General features: G+C 35.7%; 1 protein-coding gene across 3 annotated transcripts in view; it reads left to right on the plus strand.

The window, feature by feature from the left end:
* The window catches only part of PKN2 (protein kinase N2), a 137,977-nt gene that overhangs the window by 104,942 nt on the left and 10,718 nt on the right, over nucleotides 1–22,317 (plus strand). For 2 of the 3 annotated variants that reach the window (XM_075999779.1, XM_012749242.2), the window contains exons 9-17: nucleotides 6,015–6,158; nucleotides 6,478–6,553; nucleotides 7,142–7,316; nucleotides 7,849–7,975; nucleotides 8,536–8,666; nucleotides 8,752–8,827; nucleotides 8,931–9,022; nucleotides 16,051–16,227; nucleotides 20,953–21,015. In XM_075999779.1, coding sequence (XP_075855894.1) covers nucleotides 6,015–6,158; nucleotides 6,478–6,553; nucleotides 7,142–7,316; nucleotides 7,849–7,975; nucleotides 8,536–8,666; nucleotides 8,752–8,827; nucleotides 8,931–9,022; nucleotides 16,051–16,227; nucleotides 20,953–21,015 — 1,061 coding nt within the window. The remainder of the gene's footprint in view (nucleotides 1–6,014; nucleotides 6,159–6,477; nucleotides 6,554–7,141; nucleotides 7,317–7,848; nucleotides 7,976–8,535; nucleotides 8,667–8,751; nucleotides 8,828–8,930; nucleotides 9,023–16,050; nucleotides 16,228–20,952; nucleotides 21,016–22,317) is intronic. The other variant, XM_012749243.2, reaches the window with a different exon arrangement.

Below are 22,317 nucleotides of genomic sequence, written 5' to 3' on the forward strand. Positions count from 1 at the left end.
TTTTCTATTTTAGTTGCCCAGCTAATTTTTTCTATTTTTAGTAGAGATGGGGTCTCGCTCTTGCTGAGGCTGGTCTCGAACTCCTGACCTCAAGCCATTGTCCCACTTCAGCCTCCCTGAGTGCTAGGATTATAGGTGTGAACCACCACACGCAGCCCATATGTAACTTTTGACTCCCTGAGAACATAACTACTAATAGCCTACATTGACTAGAAGCCTTACTGATGACATAAACAGTTGATTAACACATACTTTATATTTTATGGAACGTGCAAGGTTTTTGTGCCTGCTGCCATAGCTGCAGCAATGGCTTCAAGAATTTCCCTTCTTTTTTTATAATGATCCTTATGCCGGATTCATTTATCTTGAAATGGTGGGCAACCGCAGCTACAGACCTCAGTATATGGTACATGTCAAGCAATTCAACTTTTTCTTGTAATGTTATGACTTTTCTCTGCTTCCTGCAGTCACTTCCAACACCAGTAGTGGCACTTTGTAAGCATCCCATAGTGCTATTCAAGGTTTATGGCATTGCACTAAACACCATGAAAGACATGCAACAAATAAGAGAAGTGATATGCAATGTTCTGGAGAGAGGAATAGCTCACATGGAGATGATTAGCATCACGTGGTATTTTAAGTGGATACTCCCAACACTTAAACTTACTGCAAATAGCAATAGGAAGTGGCTACAAAATTATTATAGTAGTACCGTATGTACTATAGTTAATTTTATACAGTTATTTAATACTGCATCCTTATGTTTGTTTACATTTCTCTTGACTACAAATAGTGCCATGTACAGTCTGTAAGTATAAGTGTGTGTAAGTTTTGATACATTTTAACTTTCTATAATAGATTCATGTATATTTTATGGTAGTAAATCTTATGTAACAATATAGGATTTGCTTTGGAGAATAAGATAGAAGATTAGAAATAATAACTATACAGGTCTAGACTTAGAGGCTAGAAAGTATATAACATGTTTGGAATAACAGGGAATCAGTCTTTGGAACTTTTTGTAGGATATGAATTAACATAAAAAGAAGTTGTACATAATTGTTGTTGTACTTAATTTTTTTTTTTTTTTGAGACAAAGTCTCACTTTGTTGCCCAGGCTAGAGTGAGTGCCATGGCGTCAGCCTAGCTCACAGCAACCTCAAACTCCTGGGCTCAAGCAATCCTGCTGCCTCAGTCTCCCAAGTAGCTGGGACTACAGGCATGTGCCACCATGCTCGGCTAATTTTTTCTATATATATTAGTTGGCCAGTTAATTTCTTTCTATTTATAGTAGAGACAGGGTCTCACTCTTGCTCAGGCTGGCTTCTAACTCCTGACCTCGAGCAATCCGCCCACCTCTGCCTCCCAGAGTTCTAGGATTACAAGTGTGAGCTACCACGCCCGGCCTTGTTGTACTTAATAATTTTTATCATAATTGTTTACTTGTCTCTTTCTCTGTAAAGGGAGCATAGTTACCCACATCTTTAGCAGGCAGACTTTTCAAGCCAAGGCCGTGGCCTTATATTTTCTTTTGTCTCTGTCTTCTACTCTTGTCTCTGTATTTCTCATCCTCCCCAAAGATCCCAAGGTTTCTTTTTGTCACATTTGTTCCACCTGGAGAATCACCCTCATTGGACTCCTAAACTGAAAATAGATATTACAGTTATCTTAAGTAGTTTTCTGTTTTTCCCCAGTGGATTTCAGTCTCCTTCCTTCCCTGTCCTACCCTGTACCCCTATAGGCTGATAACTCTGAAGTTTATTTGAATCTCTAGGTTAGGGGTCCTCAAACTTTTTAAACAGGGAGTCCGTTCACTGTCCCTCAGACCGTTGGAGAGTGCGCACTATGGGCCCAGGACCAGTCGGCTGCTAAGCAAGACAGGCAGCGGTGGCAAAAGCACCTGGTGGGGATAAATGTCCTAGATGGGTGACATGTGGCCATAGTTTGAAGACGCCTGCTTTAGGGTCTGACTTATAATGAGAAACACTATTAGGAGATCAAAGGGCAGAAGGAAAGGGCAGTCAGGATGTTTGTTTCCCTCTCTCCATCCCTGCCTTGCCTTGCTTTTCACAGCATGTTCATCTGTGGCTACAGCTCCTGTTGGACAGTCCTATTTCCAAGATACAGTCCTCACTGGATTCTGGCAACTGTTGCCTCTTTCCCCTTTGGGCTAGGGGTGATAATGGGTTTGTTTGGTTTTTTTTGTTTTTTGTTTTTTGAGACAGTCTCACTTTGTTGCCCAGGCTAGAGTGAGTGCCGTGGCATCAGCCTAGCTCACAGCAACCTCAAACTCCTGGGCTCAAGCAACCCTGCTGCCTCAGCCTCCCGAGTAGCTGGGACTACAGGCGTGCACCACCATGCCCAGCTAATTTTTTGTATAAATATTAGTTGGCCAATTAATTTATTTCTTTTTATAGTAGAGATGGGGTCTCGCTCTTGCTCAGGTTGGTTTTGAACTCCTGAGCTCAAACGATCTGCCCACCTCGGCCTCCCAGAGAGCTAGGATTACAGGCGTGAGCCACCGAGCCCAGCCTATAATGGAATTTTACTGTTGCTAGTCCTCAGATTCTTTTCATTCCTTGTTGTTTCCTTAACTTTAATCACATCTCTATAAGTAGCCAATTTTGAAAATTGTCTGAAACTTTCAGTGTGCAGTTTGCCTGCTGCCAGGACCCTAACTGACATACTGTCCTCAGAAGCCCATTGAAGACCAATAAATATGACATCTGCCATGTACACCTTTGCAAAAATCTCACCTTTCCTCAGCTCTTGAATTTTCCAGGCTTTGAGTAATTTTCTCTGTTAGTGGCAACAGAGAGTTTACTTTTTGCCCTTTCTTTTATTTTTGGCAATGGAGCCTAGTATCATTTACTTCTATCAAAATTTTCAAACTTTTTTGGTTCATTGTCCTCAGTGTCCCTATAGTTTTTTCACAGTGTGTCCCTGGGCCAAAAGAAATATCCAGCAAGTTCCATTTATTAATAAGTAGTTGACTAATTAGTATTATGTTTTAACAAATCAGCCCTTTTTGAAAAAAGCAGAAATACTGAGAGAAAAGATAATATTTTAATTTCATTCTTACCTAATGACAGTGAACTAATGGTGTTGTCCACCTGATGTACACTATATAACTCCCCAAAGCTTAGAGTCAGATGGACACTGCACCCTCATCTCTTCTTCAACATTAATTTTTCATATGGAGTTGCTTTCTTTTTTATTATTGAAAGGCTAGCTTACCAAAGGTTTGGTATCATTAAAAGGAATGTGGGATGTAATGTTGAAACTACCTTGATCTAGTAGTTCTCATGATGTCCAATAGATGTCGCTGTGTTTCCTTTGAAAAGTGAAATTATTCTCTAGTACCCCAGGGTTCCTCAGCAGTTTGAGTACCTCAGCTTGCTTTCTTTTTCCTTTTAATTTTATTTTTTATTTTTTTCACTTAGCCCAGTAATGAAAGATGGGAACCTCAGCCTTCTTTGTGCTAATTCCTTTATGCTCGACGTAACTGGTTTTTTTTTTTTAATTGCCACATATTCTTAAAAATTTGTTGCTTGCCTTCCTCCACTATATATAAGACTTATTCAGTGGTCTTTTACTGTTTGCATTCAGGTCTTAGAGAGACCTCAGATAAGCCACACAAATTTCTTAGAGCTTCCACACAGCTTTCTGATTCTAGATTCAAATTCATTACAAAACAAACTGAAACACAAGTTGGGACAGTCTGTCTGTACTCCCAATCAGTACCTAGCTCAACTCGTATTGTTCAGCTTTTTTGGTAGTAGTTTTACTTTTTATTCCATCTAGAATTTTGTTGCTCCTAGAGTTTGAAATTATCCATGAGCATGACCTTATATTATGGAACTGTCCTGCTTTATCTGGAAAATTGCCAGCAAACCAGCAGTAACACTTGCAGTTTAAATTCTAAACATCAGTGGCATCTCCTTACATAAAAGCCTCAGTCTGTCTGTATGGTACTTTGCTTTTCAGATACTGTATGCTTGGTTTTCTCACCCAACATGCTGAAATGTTAGGGGTTAAAGTACGATTGAGTTTCATAACACAAGTGATGGAGTACTGACATAAAATACCACTAGATCACAGCCTCTGTCCCCCTATGCTGTAACAAGATTGATGTTAACAGGGAATAGTGTAAAGTAACAAACTTTATAAAGTGAAGAGCTTTATACTTAAAACCTCATTGGAGAACTCCAGGATAGCTAGCTTAAGGTCTGTGAGGTGACCACTGTCCTAAATCTCAGATTTGCTACATATGGAATAAAGAAGCAGAGGAAAAAGAAATATGTCAATGTGTTAGTTTTAACCAGAGTGGATAGAATAAATAGCAAATGAGGTGATTGGACCTCCTTTCATCTAGAGTAAGACATAATCTTGCCATTTTAACAGTGTGAACGTGTAAGAACTTTTAACAGCACTAATTGTATCTCCAATATCTGTACACCTTGGACCTGTCTATCTAATCTATAACAAGTCTTTCTGAGACAGTGGAAGAAGACAGGAGAAAGTAGACCTCTCTTCCTCTAGTCTAAAAAAAATGTAGTCTAAATTACCAGTCCCTGGCACATTATTCTTCCAGTTTATTTCCCAAAATAACAATTTCTAAAATACACTTTAAATTTGAAAAAAAAAAAAAAATTGAATAGAACATCATTGATTTCATACTCTATCCCTTCTGTATGACATTTGCTAGTCATAAAATAATTATATTCTCATACTTCCTTTTTCATGACAAGTATTCTCTTCCATATTAATTATGAGTCAGAGAGAAAAAATGAGATAGGAGGCCTTGGGATTACATACTCACTGCCATAGATATCTTTTTCTGACTCTTTCTGATTGGCTGTGAGACCTTCTGGAATATTGTGTTTTGACTCATTTTTTTCATGTCACATTTTTGTAAGTGTTTTCTATGTTCTTTTCCATCAACTATATTTATTATTTAAAGCCAAAGGTTTTTTATTCTATGTATTAAGAATTTACCTAATAAGATGGATAAGTTCATAAATTGAAAGTTGTTATATAAAAGAAGTAATTTATTACTTTGTAGAACCTAAAAGGAAAAACATTTATCTCTTTTTATAGATAATCTACAGAATCCTGAAAAACAAAATAATGGAATGGTATTTTGTAATTAAAATGTATATAGATTATAACATGGTAGAAGTCAATTTATAGCTTGACCGTAACTTATAAACTATGTTCTACAGATGCATTTAATAATTGGTTGTTAAAACCTTAAATATGTTTCTGCACATAAACATTACTTTTAATGACTACAATGTATTCCTTCATATTTATATGGTATAATACACTTTGTCACTGGTTTTTGAACATTCAAATTCTTACTAATTTGCTTTTAAAAAAAATTTTTTTTTATATTAAAATAAGTGCATTTCTTCTTGTGTAAAGCTTAGTGTGAATTTCCCGTCTTCCCTACCTATTCAGGCCACTGCACTAATTAGTCTTGTTACCCAGTGGTATTCTTTTGAAAATTTAGCGGCCTAGTATTTTTAAAGTGCTTAGCACTACGTGTGGCACAGTGTAAGTGCGAAATAAATGCGACTTACCTTTCCCTGGCTCAGCAATAGGATGAGGAAATAAGGTTTGTAATGGGGTCTTTTTGCAGTAGCACAGTAAGTGATGGCAAGGAGAGGAAAGAAGTTCAAGAGATTGAAACCGTGAAAGGAGAAGAACTTGCTGTGGTCATTTATCTGTATTGGTTGTTCTCAGTTATGTGTTCTTTAATTACACTTCAGGAACGCCTAAGATGGAGAATCTCTGAATATAAGTTTTGTTCCTTGGAGTTAAAATGTATAAGTTTGTTAAAGTAATATACAATTGAGAAACGTCACAAAACTCTTTAAAATGGTGTGAACTTTGTGTGTGTTATCTTTGTTTATTGTATTTGTATTTCATATTTTTTGTGATATTTTATTCAAGTGTGTGTCCAATGATGTCTTTTCTGTTTTCTTCATTTATTTTTTTAATTATCCTAGTCACGTGAGCTGGAAATTTCAGTTTATTGGCGTGATTGGCGATCTCTGTGTGCTGTAAAATTTCTGAGGTTAGAAGATTTTTTAGACAACCAGCGGCATGGCATGTGTCTCTATTTGGAACCACAGGGTACTTTATTTGCAGAGGTAATGAATGTATTTCATTAAATGTGCATATCTACAATTGAAATTATGTTTGTAGGCAGCATGATGTGGAAATGGAAAGAATGTTAGGCTGAAAGGCAAATTACTTGGGTTCTTGGCTCAATTCTGCCTCTGAATAGGTATGTAACCTTGAGACAAATCATTTATTTTCTAGGTATGTTTGCTCATCTAAAAAATGAGGGGGCTGGGCTAAATTATAACTAAGATTCCCTTAAGCTTTCAAATCTTATAAGTTTAGTGTATTTCATGAACCATAAATCCAGTGCTATTTTCATGTCAACTAGAATTTTCTTCACTGCAGGTTACCTTTTTTAATCCAGTTATTGAAAGAAGACCAAAACTTCAAAGACAAAAGAAAATTTTTTCGAAACAACAAGGTAATTACTCAGAATCAAAAAGTGTTTTAGTGTTTTTTTTAAATATAGATGATCTAATTACTATTTAAAAGGTAGTATTCATCTATTTTTTTTTTCTTTTTAGGTGTTCATTCATTTGTTTCTAACTTTTTTATTAAGGAATATTTTAAACATGTCCATAAGTGGAGAGACTAGTGCAGTGTATCACCCAGCTTCAACAATAATCAACTCATGGCCAAATTTATTTTATCCCTATCTCATCCACTCACTACTTTCTCAGATTATTTGAAGCAAACCTATACATCATATTGATTCATCCATAAATATTATAATTTGTATCTCTGAAAAATAAGGACTCTTTTTAAAATCGTAACCACGTTACTAGAGTTAAGAAAATAAAACTAGACTTAAAACAAAACTGTTTTTAGAACTGTTTATGCTATTTTGCACTAGCCTTTAATAGCAAATAGTTAAGAACTAGTTTTTTTAGGTGACAAGTTGTTTGCTCTTTATAAATATAAACTGATGCATATGAATTTTTAAATTATGGCTTTTGGTAATATATAAAGAAATGACTTGTTCTGTTTTCTTTTTTCTCAATGTCCACAGGCAAAACATTTCTCAGAGCTCCTCAAATGAATATTAATATTGCCACTTGGGGAAGGCTAGTGAGAAGAGCTATTCCTACAGTGAATCATTCTGGCACCTTTAGCCCTCAAGCTTCTGTGCCTACTACAGTGCCAGTGGTTGATGTACGCATCCCTCAGCTAGCACCTCCAGCTAGGTATGTGACTAAGATTTTCAAGCATCTCTTATACAAAATAGTTATTGTGACATTCTTGCATATTAATTGCAGCAGGTGTACTTAGAGTCTCATTGTTTTTTCAAGTAGTATTTTGAAATTAGTGTTGTGTTTACTTAAAAAATTTAGTCCAGCCATAGTGGCTCACCCCTATAATCCTGGCACTTTGGGAGGCCGAGGCAAGAGGATAGCTTGAAGCCAAAAGTTTGGTACAAGCCTGGGCAAGTCAGTGAGACCATGTCTCCACTAAAAATTTTTAAAATTAGCTGAGTGTGGTAGTGCATGCCTATAGTCCTAGCTATTCAGGAAGCTGAACTAGGGGAATGACTTGAGCCTGGGCATTGAAGGTTGCAGTGAGCTATGACGATGCCACTGCACTCCAGTCTGGGTGACAGAGCGAGACCCTGTCTCACCGCCGCCCCCCCAAAATAGAAATTGTTTGCTTTAATTTTAAAGCTATTTAAGATGTGTACTTTCGATTACTGTTTTGGTAAATTACTTTATCTTCTACAAGTGATTCTACAGTAACAAAATTGGACTTCGATCTTGAGCCTGAACCTCCTCCAGCCCCACCACGTGCTTCTTCCCTTGGAGAAATAGATGGCTCTTCTGAATTAAGAGTTTTGGATACACCAGGACAGGCAAGCCATTTTAAACCTTGCATGATTCCTCTCACCAAATGAATTAGCCGTAAAAAGCATCCTAGTGAATAAAGTATACTTTTCAATTAAAAGTTGCCTCTGTGAACTATGTGTTTATGGTTCTTATGTATAGACTATTCTCAACTAAATTAGACTGAGTTGACAAGAGATAACTAAGTTCTTAACGTTGGCATGCCATTGTCATTAGCCCCTGGATGTTCACGAGCCCTTAGAGATAGACTAGGCTTCTTAAGCTAGAAGGAGCATAGGAGCATGGTTGATACTAAATGACATGTTGCCTACAACACTCTTCATCATGTAAGTTGGTTAACATTATGCATTGAAGATGATAATAATGTGATAGTTTTTCATATTTTTAGACATATGTAATATAAAATTAAATGAATGGCCATAAGAATGAATAACCAATATCTGAATTTTACTTTTCTCTCTAATATTTATTATATTGACTTTTGAAATTTTTTCCTCAATTATATCATTACCAAATAAGTTGTTTTCTGAAGGTTTCTGTGATTTAATGAGTATTTAATATTTTACAGGATTCAGAAACTGTTTTTGATATTGAGAATGACAGAAATAATATACTTCCAAAATCCCAGCCTGAATATGAGCCTGATATTCCTCAATCAGGCCTAGATTATAGTGGTATTCGAGAACTTGAGGATAGAAGGTAAAGAATATATACAAAGTTTTGCTACTATATGTTTCATACCATACTTTATTGCCTTATTTTTAATTGAAATTACTGTTTTCAGATCTCAGCAAAGGTTTCAGTTTAATCTACAAGACTTCAGATGTTGTGCTGTTTTGGGAAGAGGACATTTTGGAAAGGTGATCTTTGGGAATTTTTTGGAATACTTAAAAACTTAACTTATATACGAAGTAATTATTGTAAAAACTTATATACAAAGTAATTATTTTAATCTTATTTCAGGTGCTTTTGGCTGAATATAAACACACAAATGAGATGTTTGCTATAAAAGCCTTAAAGAAAGGAGACATTGTGGCTCGAGACGAAGTAGACAGGTTAGTTTTTAAAAATGAAATTATTTAATTTTTCTTAAGTTGTCAGTTAAGAGGGTTGATGTATATATTGTAACAGTAAAATTTTCTGATTTCATAGTAATATGTGAAGAAACTAATATATATTTGATATAAGGTAGACATTCATCGAATACTTCAAATCAAATACATCAAATTCTTTCTAGCCATTCCGTTTTTCCCCTTCTTATAACAAATAACAGATTAGTGGATACCAAGGAAAGATGGTGAAATGTTTAAACTAATTCTTAAGTTTTTCACAAATAAAATGATGTTAAAGTGATTATAAGGAATAGGATGTTAAAGTGATTATATGGAATAGGAACTCTTACTCATCTATGGTTCAGTTAGGCTGTATCCCATTTCATCTATGGAAATGATACAATGTCATTTACAAAAAATGTGCAATTAACTGAATGGTTAACATATTCTGCTTTTTAAAGTAGAACTTTGTTATTTTCTTCTATTTTTCTTAAAATTATGTTTTTTGACCATAGCATTTAACCTTTCTGGGTCCAAGTTGTGGATGTATCTTTTTATACAATTACTGAAAGGATTTGAGGGATAAAGATTGTAATTAGGTTAGAGAGTATACTTTAAAATGACTGTCTTAATAGAGGATGATTAAAAATATAAAGTATTATATAAAAATGGCATATTTATCACAGAAATAGGCTTTCATTGGATATTTAATAGTGTTTTCCTTGGACCACTGGGAAGCATCTATTGATGTTAATGGAAGATAGCCCTGTTTAATGAAAAGAATCCTGGACTATGAGTGAGAAGACTGACTCTTCTAGTCCTGATTGCTCCTCCTTAGTAATGATTTGACTAAACAATATTTCAGGGAACATCTTTGAGTCCCAATTAACCCATATATTTAAAAATAAGTACTTTTTATAATGCTTGCCTTACTGAGTTGTATTAAGTGAAATACACATATATATGTACACACACATATACAAGGGCTGTCCGGAAAGTATCCAGCAATGTAATATGAAAACTAGTATTAACAATAGCTAGATACTTTCCGGACAATACTCATATGTGCCAAATCACTAGAGTTTTGTTTTTGATTTTTTGAGACTAGATCTCACTCTGTTGCCTTGGGCTAGAGTGCAGTGGCCTGATCACAGCTCACCGCAACCTCAAACTTCTACATTTAAGCCATTCTCCTGCCTCAGCCTCCTGAGTAACTGGCATGTGGTATCACACCTGGCTAATTTTTTTTGAATTTTTTTTTTTGTAGAAATGGAGTCTCACATTGTTGCTCAGTCTGGTCTCAAATTCCTGGCCTCAAGTGATCCTCCCGCGTTGGCCTCCCAAAGTGCTAGATTGTAGGTGTAAACCACTGTATCTGGCCCCAAATTGCTAGTTTTAATGTTTTTTCCACCATACAAGTAGTTCTTAGAATTAGGACAAGTCTTAGAAGATTGAGATATTTTTTTATATAAAAAAATCTTTTTTTTTGAAATTTGCCTATTTATTTTTCACCTCCTTTTTTGTTTACCATTTCTAAAAGTCCGAAATCACATCAAATTAGTGCTTTCTTGATACCTAAAACTACTCAGAAGATCTTGCTAGATACTTATAAAGTATTTGAATATCATATTACATACATGTTTAGAACTATGTTTTTTTAAGCAGATGATTAAAGTAAATCTTTGATCCCACCTTCAGTTTGTTTATACTTGGAATAATAAAAGGATTAAATGTTTTTCTTTCCTGAAAGAATAATTGCTTTATTTCAGATTTGTAAATGGTAAATTCATTTGTTTTCTAAAATGATAGTAAACTGGTTACCACTTCTATTAATTTGGTTTATATAGCTTCCTGCTACATTATTACTTCTCTGAGCTAAGTCTTTGTAGGAGAACACTTTCTAATTAAATCTAGGTAGAATAATATTAATATGGCTATTAAATAGGGAAGTCTAGATCACAGGAAGGAGCCTGGTAGAAAAGTGGATAAGTGATCCATATTTAATTTGAGTTTTAAATCTCTATACTTTTTAGTAACATAGAATTTTAAAAATCTCAAGTAGAATTGGTATAAAAAGAGAAATGGAAAATTCAAGAGTGAAAAATGGAGCTCACTCTTAGAGAAATGTAAAGAAGGTAGGAAAAAGGAATAATTTTACATTTCTAACATATCTGGAGGAAGGCAAGAAAAAATCAATTAAAAAAATAGATACAGCCGGGCGCACTGAGTGGCTCATGCCTATAATCCCAGCACTCTGAGAGGCCCAGGCGGGAGGATTGATTGAGCTCAGTTCAAGACAAGCCTCAGCAAGAGCAAGACCGTGTCTCTACTATAAATAGAAAGAAATTAGCCAAACAACTAAAACTAGAAAAAATTAGCTGAGCACAGTGGCGTGTGCATGTAGTCCCAGCTACTTAGGAGGCTGAGGCAGGAGGATCACTTGAGCTCAGGAGTTTGAGATTGCTGTGAGGTAGCTGATGCCATGGCACTCTAGCCCTGACGAGAGAGACTCTGTCTCAAAAAAAAAAAAAAAAAAAAAAAAACAATAGATAAGAGACCAGCATATTTTAATTTTTTTTTTTTTTTTTTTTTTGAGACACAGTCTCACTCTGTTGCCCAGGCTAGAGTGCTGTGGCATCAGCCTAGCTCACAGCAACCTCAAACTCCTGGACTCAAGCGATCTTCCTGCCTCAGCCTCCCAGGTAGCTGGGACTGCAGGCATGTGCCACCATGCCCAGCTAATTTTTTCTATACATTTTTAGTTGGCCAATTAATTTCTTTCTATTTTTAGTAGAGATGGGGTCTCGCTTTTGCTCAGGCTGGTTTCAAACTCCTGACCTTGAGCCATCCTCCCGCCTCAGTCTCCCAGAGTGCTAGGAGTACAGGCATGAGCCACCACCATGCCTGGCCGACCAGCATATTTTTAAAAGTAGTATGTCTTTTTTTTTCCTTTTGAGACAGACTCTTGGTTTATTGCTCAGGCTAGAGTGCAGTGGCATTCCCATAGCTTGCTGCAACCTCAAACTCCTAGGCTTAACAGATCCTCTTACTTCAGCCTCCTGAGTAGCTGGAAACTACGGGCATGTGCCAGCATACCTGGCTAGTTTTTCTATTTTTTATAGGTGTAGGATCCTACTCTGTTGCTTAGGCTGATTTCAAACTCCTGGCCTCAGCCTCCCAAAGTGCTGGTATTACAGGTGTGAGCCACTACATGCAACCAAAAGTAATATATTTTATTACTTACAAGTATGAATAGTAAATAACTCAAACTAATTATAACTAAGGAGAATTATTTATGTTCACTTCCTATCTCATCTTTTAAATAGATCCATGAATTAGATGTTACTGTTCATTAGTAGTTTATTTTTTTAATAGATGTTTCCAGAATACTTGACAGTTCTTTTTTTTGAGACAGAGTCTCACTTTGTTGCCCAGGCTAGAGTGAGTGCTGTGGCATCAGCCTAGCTCACAGCAACCTCAATCTCCTGGACTCAAGCGATCCTGCTGCCTCAGCCTCCCAAGTAGCTGGGACTACAGGCATGCGCCACCATGCCCGGCTAATTTTTTGTATATATATTTTTAGTTGGTCAATTAATTTCTTTTCTATTTTTAGTAGAGATGGGGTCTCGCTCAGGCTGGTTTCGAACTCCTGACCTTGAGCAATCTGCCCATCTCCGCCTCCCAAAGTGCTAGGATTACAGGTGTGAGCCACTGTGCCCAGCCCTTGACAGTTCTTAATGACAGTTTTCTTACATATTCTAAGTTTTCTTTCCATAGTCTAGATTATGTTACTTAGAAATTTGTCCCTTTTTAGAAATCATAGAAAATTTCAAATCAGCCTCTTTTTATATGAACACAAATTATGGATTAAATTCCAAAGTAAAGTAATTCGTGTTCAGAGATCACACTCAGTCTACCTACCTTAGTAAAACACAGAGTTCCATCTCTTCCCGCCACTCGCAAGTAAGGATATTCAATTTGTGTTATTGCAATGCCTCTTCACTCAGTATCCTTTCCTTGCCAGTTTATATTTCAGCATAACAGAATAGGGTTGGAAGTATATTTTGTATTTGTAAAACAAAGCACAGCTAGCCAGCTTATGTAGAGTTCAATTCTAAGACTTTTAGGCTTATTAATGATGTGGTTTTCCTCAAATAATAACTAGATAAGCTTTCAACTTTCTAACAGATCCAGTATTATAACAACCTCTGAAGGAAATACACAAAACATGTTAGGATGAAACTAATTACTTAGCCAAGGAAACAAGACATAAATTAATTATATAATAAAAGTGGCTAGATATGTTTGAGTTAAAAATAAGCAGTACAAACAATAGTACTTGATAGAAAGGAGGAAACCATGATGTATTGATGGATTGAGGTACAGAGGGTCTCATAAATGAGATCGGATTTGTGTTCTCTGATAGAAGATATTTGAAAATATGGAGAGAAAAGTGGTGACAATTTAGAGGGAAATATTTTGGACCAATCGAATAAAGTTTAAAGTTTTGAATAAAAATAGATTGTCACATGGACTTTTAAGGACAATACACAATTTCTATAATGTTGGAACAAGAGACTTCTGCTTTTTTGTGTGCTCTAAAATACATAAAGTTAGAATTATTATGCCAATTTAGATCTATAAAGAGCCTTCCTCCTTTGTTGATTTGTCCTAAGACATCTCAGTAGTCCTTGTCATTATTGTCAGGCATGAATGACACTGAAAGCATTTCAAAGGGTAATCCAGTCAGTGATTCTCTTTTATACCACTTACATGTTCAACAGAGGTTTAACCTAACATCCATCCAGTTGAGAACTAGCGATTCACCCATAAATATAAACTATAGACAGTGGACAATTAAGAAACCATGTTTGAGCCGGGCGCGGTGGCTCACGCCTGTAATACTAGCTCTTGGGAGGCTGAGGCGGGTGGATTGCTCAAGGTCAGGAGTTCAAAACCAGCCTGAGCAAGAGCGAGACCCCGTCTCTACTATAAATACAAAGAAATTAATTGGCCAACTGATATATATATACAAAAAATTAGCCGGGCATGGTGGCGCATGCCTGTAGTCCCAGCTACTTGGGAGGCTGAGGCAGAAGGATTGCTTGAGCCTAGGAGTTTGAGGTTGCTGTGAGCTAGGCTGACGCCATGGCACTCACTCTAGCCTGGGCAACAAAGCAAGACTCTGTCTCAAAAAAAAAAAAAAAAAAAAAGAAACCATGTTTGTCATCTACATGAGCTGAACACATCAATTCAGTTTTGTCTTACTTCATCTAGCTATTTTATCTACATTTACACAAAATTTTGATAGGCTTAATAAAGCATATGTTAGAATCTATATTGCCTAAAGCAATTTTTAGTACATTATTTTCCCACAAATTTAAATGGTGACAAAAGTCAAAGCTATTAAGTCTTTTAATCTTCTAGGAATTTATTTATAATAATGCCATAGTTCGTAGCACAATTTAGAAGCTTTGCCAAATTAAAAAAAATATTTGTGTCGATATAAGCCTAAAGCTTAGAAAACAATTGTGGCTTTCTATTTCTGACTTTGTGAAAAATTAATAACAGATTGTATGAAATTGGGATAGGAGCTCATTTAGAATATGACACTCACTATTCAATAGAGTTTAAACACTGTATCATAATAGCTACATATACTGTCAGTATTTAAAAGTGAACAGGTGTTTTAGTTCATAATCCAGTAGACAACTATATTAACGTAGCATTAAAAATTCAAAAATTCTGTGCTCCTCCTATAGAACAGGTGTAACTCTTAAGTGCTTTCCAAATCTATTTAATTTTTTCAAGTCATAAACAGTGTAATCTGGATACCCAAATAAATACTTTATCTTAATTTTTTTTAATTAACTCTTTCTGTAAAGATGCAATGAAATGAAGGAGAATGGGACTAACATCAAGATTTTAGTCTGGTGTTTTAGTTTGGCATAACAAACTGTTGTTTGGAACAATAACAAAAAGCCCCCCAAAACCAAAATCTAAGCACTTTTTAATTTAAAAATTAAATCAAAAGCATTATTAATGCCTTTAGACAAACATCACTGTCAATCTTTCGTGCTAGTCTTAGAAACAAAAAAGAAAAATTGCCTATTTTATATTACAAACATAATCTAATTGTTCATGAAATATATCTATTGATCTTTATTTTGACCAGGCACTAAAAATAAATAAGTTAATTTAAGTTTTCTTTTAATAATACTTGACATAGTTATCTTCTACTTTGAGTTTTAAATCAAGTTGATTTACTAAGTATTTTCAGGGGAAGGAAGAGTGGTTTTTTTGTTTTGTGGTGTTTTGTTTTGCTATTTAGGCAAAATTAATGTTCCAGAGTCAGTAAGTTTGACCACTGTTCTTTGTAGCAACATGTTATAGTTCATAAAGGGAAAAATCTATGAATGCTATAAATTTTTCTGTGATACTACGAAAAATTATATTCTCAAGGAACTTCCTTGAAGCATGTTATAGAATTCTCCATGTAATCTCTTTATTTTCCAGTTAGTCTTCTAAATTAAAATTTTATGTAGCATATCTATACCTCTCAACTTCAAATTTTATATGATAAAAAATTTAAATATTATAGTTTATCAGTTATAAATACTGTCCTTGAAATTTCCTTAGTCACAAACTTTATATTTTTAAACCTATGCTTGTTGCTAAACTCTGTGCCCAATTCCTCATGAACTTTTATAATTCCCCCTTAATTAAGCCTTTTAAAAAATTAACTGTAACCACTAACCATATGTGTACTTCTCTGATACTGTCAATGTAGACTCTTTCATCTTTATGTCATGTTAATCATATTTTAGTTTTCACTAATACATTTCAGTTAAAGCTACATATATTAACTAGATCAGTTTCCATAGCATATTCAGCAAAACTAAGATACATTTTATGGTTTTAAAGTTATACTCTAAAAATTTGCTTATTTTAGTGTTAGTAATTTGTAAAGAATGTTATTTCCAACTAGAAATTTTTTAAATCTACTTATTCTTCAATGTTTTCTCTTACAGCCTGATGTGTGAAAAAAGAATTTTTGAAACTGTGAATAGTGTAAGGCATCCCTTTTTGGTGAACCTTTTTGCATGTTTCCAAACCAAAGAGCATGTTTGCTTTGTAATGGAATATGCTGCCGGTGGGGACCTAATGATGCACATTCATACTGATGTCTTTTCTGAACCAAGAGCTGTGTGAGTATCTTTAGACATTATCTTAGTTTTTCCATGACTTCTTTGTGGGAAGGAAAAAAGCTCTTTGTAGCTCTTTGTGCATTTTAGATCTTTTTTTTTCCTAATAGAAATAGATCTCTGCAAGAAATTTTAGAACTCCATACTTACCTTTTTGCCAAATACTTTTTGTATTTATTTACTCTTGTGCATGTTGAAAATTTCATGGATTACCCTATATCACACTTGATAATTCAGATACACAATTTAGGCTCATTATAGTAAAATTTCTTTTTTGCTATTAGATTTTCTCCCTAAGGAATGCCATCCAGAACCATAGCTTTAAAGACAAATTATACTTAAAATACAATGTTAATTGAGAAAAAATACAGAAGATTCTGTAACATATTTGTATGAAATATCTGTATTTGTATTTTTCAAGGGTAATTTAAAAGATATATATCAAATATTTGCTTGCTTGTGCTTATAATACCTCTGAAAGAATATAAAAGAAACTGGTGTGTGTATATATATAGTCTCCAGAGAAAAGGGTAGAAAGCAGATTTTTCACTACAAACCCTTTTTGTATTTTTTAATTCAATAGTATATGAAGGTTTTGCTTATTCAAATACACAAAAATAAATAGTAAACATGTGAGATTATATATGCATGTGTATATATTTTACCAATTATGTCATAATTTTACAGCTTTTAAATGGTAAAGCTAGATTTGAAACTAGGAAAGTACTCTTAGTAACTATACCCTGCATGCTTATGCTTACCAAATTTGTATCTCCAGCTCTGACTTCTTCCCTAAACTTTCAAGTATGATAATATTCAGCAGCCAACTTTTCCATTTGTGTGGCCACTAAGTATGTCATTTAGCATCTCAACATGAATTCCCAATTTTTCCCATTTCTTTTCCAGCCTCTCCTACTGCTCCCCCAGGCCTGCTACTTTTCTAGTCTTCCTCATCTTATGAAACAGCAATACCAGTTATTCAAGCCACAACACAGAAAGTCATTCTTGATCCTGTTTTTCCTTACTTTTTAGCATCCAAACTATTAGCAAGTCCACTAAACTCTACTTCCAAAATATATTCCAAATCATTTTAAAAAAAAACCCATAAACCCAATATGAAACCTTTAAGTGGATTTACGCTTGAATTTTCATCCTATGTCTATATTCTGATGAAATAGCAACTGACATTTGTGTTTCACTTTCACACCTTTATGTGGATCTCATCATAACCTCTAGAGGTATATAGTTTCATAACCTTCAAGTTTCAGATGAGGAAATAGGGGTTAGTTCAGTGAGTACTGAAGCATTCAAAAAGGAGACAGAAGCCAGAGAGTAGTAGAAAGCTACTAATAATTCATCTCCTGAATATTTAAAAATTAAAGGTAGAGCATTTAGTTTTGTTTTTTTTTTGAGAGTCGCTCCTGCTCAGGGTGGTCTCGAACTCCTGACCTTGAGCAATCCTCCCACCTTGGCCTCCCAGAGTGCTAGAATTATAGGTGTGAGCCACCACACCCGGCCTAAAGGTAGAGCATTTAGATTATGCCACCCTTGCGCTAATTGCCATGGGAATTTGTCTGTGGTTTTTTTAATCCTTTTTTTAAAAAAAGTAAAAAATGCAGGTCTCCCTAAAGAACTTCTATTTTTGCTGAGAATACAAATCATATACAAATGAAACAAGCCCAGGAAAAATTCAAGAATAAAGTACTGCATTGTAATACTTCAAATCTAACGTACCTCCCTCTAATCATTGAGGTCCCACTTCAAGTGCCATTTCTTTGAAGTTTATTTTCTGATTGCCCTATCTAAAACACCACAATATCACTAATCAAATCAGATCACTCTATTCTATTTTTTCTTCATATCACTTTTTTTCTATACAGTATCGCCATATTTATTTATTTATTTATATTTGTGTTATTTGTCTCTCCTCACTTAAAAGGGAAGAGCAAAGACAGTGTCTGTCCTGTTTACTGGTGAAAAACCCAGAAGAGTACCTGGCACATACTAGGCAATCAGTGAATTTTTATTGATTGAGACTATGGAATCAAAATAGTTTGATTTCTAGCTTGCTGTTTTCTAGTTGTCTAACTTTAAACAAACAAGTTGCTCTTTCTGAGCATTCTCTGCTTCTGCAAAATATTTATCTTGATCGGGTGCAGTGGCTCATGCCTATAGTCTTAGCACTCTGGGAAGCCAAGGCTGGAGGATTGCTTGAGCTCAGGAGTTCGAGACCAGCCTGAGCCAAGAGTGAGACCCCATCTCTACTGAAATAAATAGAAAAATTAGGATATGTGTCATAGCATGGGCTTGTAGTCCCAGCTACTCAGAAGACTGAGGCAGGAGGATTACAGGAGCCCAGGAGTTTGAGGTTGGAGTGAGCTATGATGATGCCACTGCACTCTAGCCCAGGTAATAGAAGGAGACCCTGTCTCAAAAAAGAAAATTTATCTTAAGGCTTAATTGAAGATTAAATTAGCTGATAAATGAAAATAGCTAATACAATACCTGACATACAGTATAAGCATTTAGTGAAATACATATTTTAGATAGACTACCCAGTTATTTCTTGAGTATAATCGAAGCAGTCTGTTTCTAAAGAACCAAAGAGAAATCAAGATATTTTTATAGGTTTTACAGTATTGTTTTGCTAACAAGGTAAGTTTGCTAAAAAATTATGTTTAAAAATAACTATCTTAAGCAATTTTAGAATCACATTTATTGTATTGAAATTCAGTAACTCCTTTAAATTTCTGATAAGTTTTTCCTTCCTTCCTTCCTTCCTTCCTTCCTTCCTTCCTTCCTTCCTTCCTTCCTTCCTTCCTTCCTTCCTTCCTTCCTTCCTTCCTTCCTTCCTTCCTTCCCTCCCTCCCTCCCCCCTCCCTTCCCTCCCTCCCCCCTCCCTTCCCCCCCCCTCCCTCCCTCCCTCCCTCCCTCCCTCCTTCCTTCCTTCCTTCCTTCCTTCCTTCCTTCCTTCCTTCCTTCCTTCCTTCCTTCCTTCCTTCCTTCCTTCCTTCTTTCCTTCCTTCCTTCCTTCCCCTTCCTTCCTTCCTTCCCTCCTTCCCTCCTTCCCTCCTACCTTCCTTCCTACCTCCCTTCCCTCCCCTCCCCTCCCCTCCTCTCCTCTCCCCCGCCTCGCCTCCCCTCCCCTCGCCTCCTTCCCTCCTTCCTCCCCTCCCTCTCTCCTTCCTTCCCTCCTTCCTTCCCTCCTTCCTTCCTTCCTTTTCCTTCCTTCCCTTCCTTCCAGTGTATAATCAAATATTTCTAATTAGTGACATTTTAAAATTCTCCCAAATTATAGTCTCATTTTTATAAAAATAGGTAAACACAAAATATAGCTGTATTTTTTAATGTGAATATAAATGCATTCCAGAAGTTTAGAGGAACATCACTAAAGTGGCAGGAGTTGTTATATCTATGGATGACCATGGAGATAAGTTGAGATGGATGAATGGAATATTGCACTTTAGGGGGGAAGGTATTATGTAAATTTCACAGAGAAAGTATTTATGTTACTTGTATAATTACGAACTAATTGTCATAAGTGTCTTCATATAGACTATTCTATACTGAAGACAGGTTTGCCCTTTTTTTTTGGAGACAGTCTCACTCTGTTGCCCAGGCTAGAGTGTCATGACATCAGCCTAGCTCTCACAGTAACCTCAATCTCTGGGCTCAAGTGAGCCTCCTTGTCTCAGCCTCCTGAGTAGCTGGGACTATAGGTGAGCACTGCCACAGCCAGCTAACTTTTTCTATTTTTAGTAGTTCTGGGCTAATTTTTCTTTTTTCTTTTTTTTTTTTTTTTTCCCAGTAGAGACAGAGTCTTGCTCTTACTGAGGCCAGTCTCAAACTCCTGACCTCAAGCAGTCCTCCTGCCTCAGCCTCCCAGAGTGCTTAGATCACCACACTTGGCTCAAATTTGCATTTTTGACAGTCATCTTTAGCTCTCCCCACTCCCTCATCCTATACAGCTGATGGGACACCACATTTTGTCATGCTGATTTTTCAGTTTCTTTTTTAGTCCAACTCTTAGTCTTTTTGTTGCCACTGCATTGGACGTTCTCATGGTTGTTCATCTGTACTATTATAAAAGCCTTACCTGTTCTTTTTCCCTCTGGATCTCTACCTACTTCTACTCCAGCCTTCACACTATCATAAATGTGATCATTTTCTTCTGGTTAAAATGGTTTGATTCTAAGAGAAAATATTTTTCGGTATCCATAATATGATATGATATTCAAGGTCCTTCACCCAGGCTCTCTTTTCAACCTATCTCCTACTACTTCTTCCCCTGATACACTCATCCTTTACTTTATCCACACCAAACTTGTTAATAGTTATCAAATATGTTGTGCTGTTTACACCTCTATTTCTTTTTCCTCTTAGGGATATATGCCCTATATTTGTCTCATAAATCTTCTACCTGTCATACTGTCCTTCATTTTTATGGCACATTGTATTTCCTCCTACAGAAAAAGATCAAATGTCCCCTCTAAAGTCCTCAGTGATTCCACCAGGCAAAGTTAATGGCTTTCATTGTTGACACTGTACTTTTCTCATTTTTTAATTTATGCCTAATATTTAACATATTGTGTGGTACATAGCAAGGACTAAATAAATATTTGTGAAATTAAGTAACTACAGATTTCTACTTTGAAGTATAAAAATATAAACTAGGATTCAAGAACAGTGAAATTTATTAAACTTCTTTTAATTTAATTCCTCAAACAGATTTTATGCTGCTTGTGTAGTTCTTGGGTTGCAATATTTACATGAACACAAAATTGTTTATAGGTAAGTAATTTTTAATTTTTGAATTAGAATTAAAGATAACTAAGAAAGATATTTTGTGTTTAGCTTCTTAATTTTCTCCTTTATCTGATAAGTGCACTCTAAATAAGTCAAACCCCAATTTTCAAAGACATGTGGTCAGCATAGTAATTACTTGATGAACTTTTTGATACTTAATCCATAGCCCATTCCCTAATTAAAATAGTCAAATTATGAGTTGGCTTATGATAATGCAGTTCTCAATAATATTCATCCTAATGAATGTTTTGCATTCAACTAATCCACTGCAGAAAACCTCTGTGGACCAGTAATAAACTGTCCCCATGATGAGATAAGTAGCTTGTACCAGAGTGTAAAATATCACACTGCTTCCCTCTATAAGAAGCTTTGCTGTCAACTGAACTAAACAGCATATTGGTGCTATAGCCGGTTTATATATTGGTACAAGCTCATTATTAGACTGTAAACAGGATAATTCATGGCTCAGTGCCTAATCCATGGACCATACTGAATAGCACTGCTATTGAATAGCACTGCTCTAACCAGAAAAATTATTATTCAACACTGCCCAAGACCATGAAAGTTATGGGAAGGCCAGTCAGAATTAGGAGACTGTCAAGGTTTTTTCAAACTTCTAATAGTGTTTTCAAGGTAAGGTTCTATTTTACTTAAAGGGTAAAATGTTTTCAACTAGCATAATTTGTAATGAATTAGTATGAATGGATAGTTTTTTTTTTTAATTTTGAATTACTCTCTTAGAGAGTTAGACCTATCCTCCGATTCCTTATTGGTACTGTTAGCTTGACAGTTCTTTCTTATAAGTGGTGTACAAGCAAGATTTCAGAGTAAGACTTGGAGTAAGTCAGATTATCACAAATAAAAAAATTAATAAACCCTAAGTTAAAGGTGCTTGAACTCCTATGCTTTAACGTATACATTTATAAAGAGATAAAACTTTCCTTTTGGCCGGGCGCTGTGGCTCACGCCTGTAATCCTAGCTCTTGGGAGGCCGAGGCGGGCGGATTGCTCAAGGTCAGGAGTTCAAAACCAGCCTGAGCAAGAGCGAGACCCCGTCTCTACTATAAATAGAAAGAAATTAATTGGCCAACTGATATATATATAAAAAATTAGCCGGGCATGGTGGCGCATGCCTGTAGTCCCAGCTACTCGGGAGGCTGAGGCAGGAGGATCGCTTGAGCCCAGGAGTTTGAGGTTGCTGTGAGCTAGACTGACGCCACGGCACTCACTCTAGCCTGGACAACAAAGTGAGACTCTGTCTCAAAAAAAAAAAAAAAAAAAAAAAAC

The sequence above is a fragment of the Microcebus murinus genome, chromosome 2, assembly GCF_040939455.1.
Source record: "Microcebus murinus isolate Inina chromosome 2, M.murinus_Inina_mat1.0, whole genome shotgun sequence".
NCBI classification, from domain to species: domain Eukaryota; kingdom Metazoa; phylum Chordata; class Mammalia; order Primates; family Cheirogaleidae; genus Microcebus; species Microcebus murinus.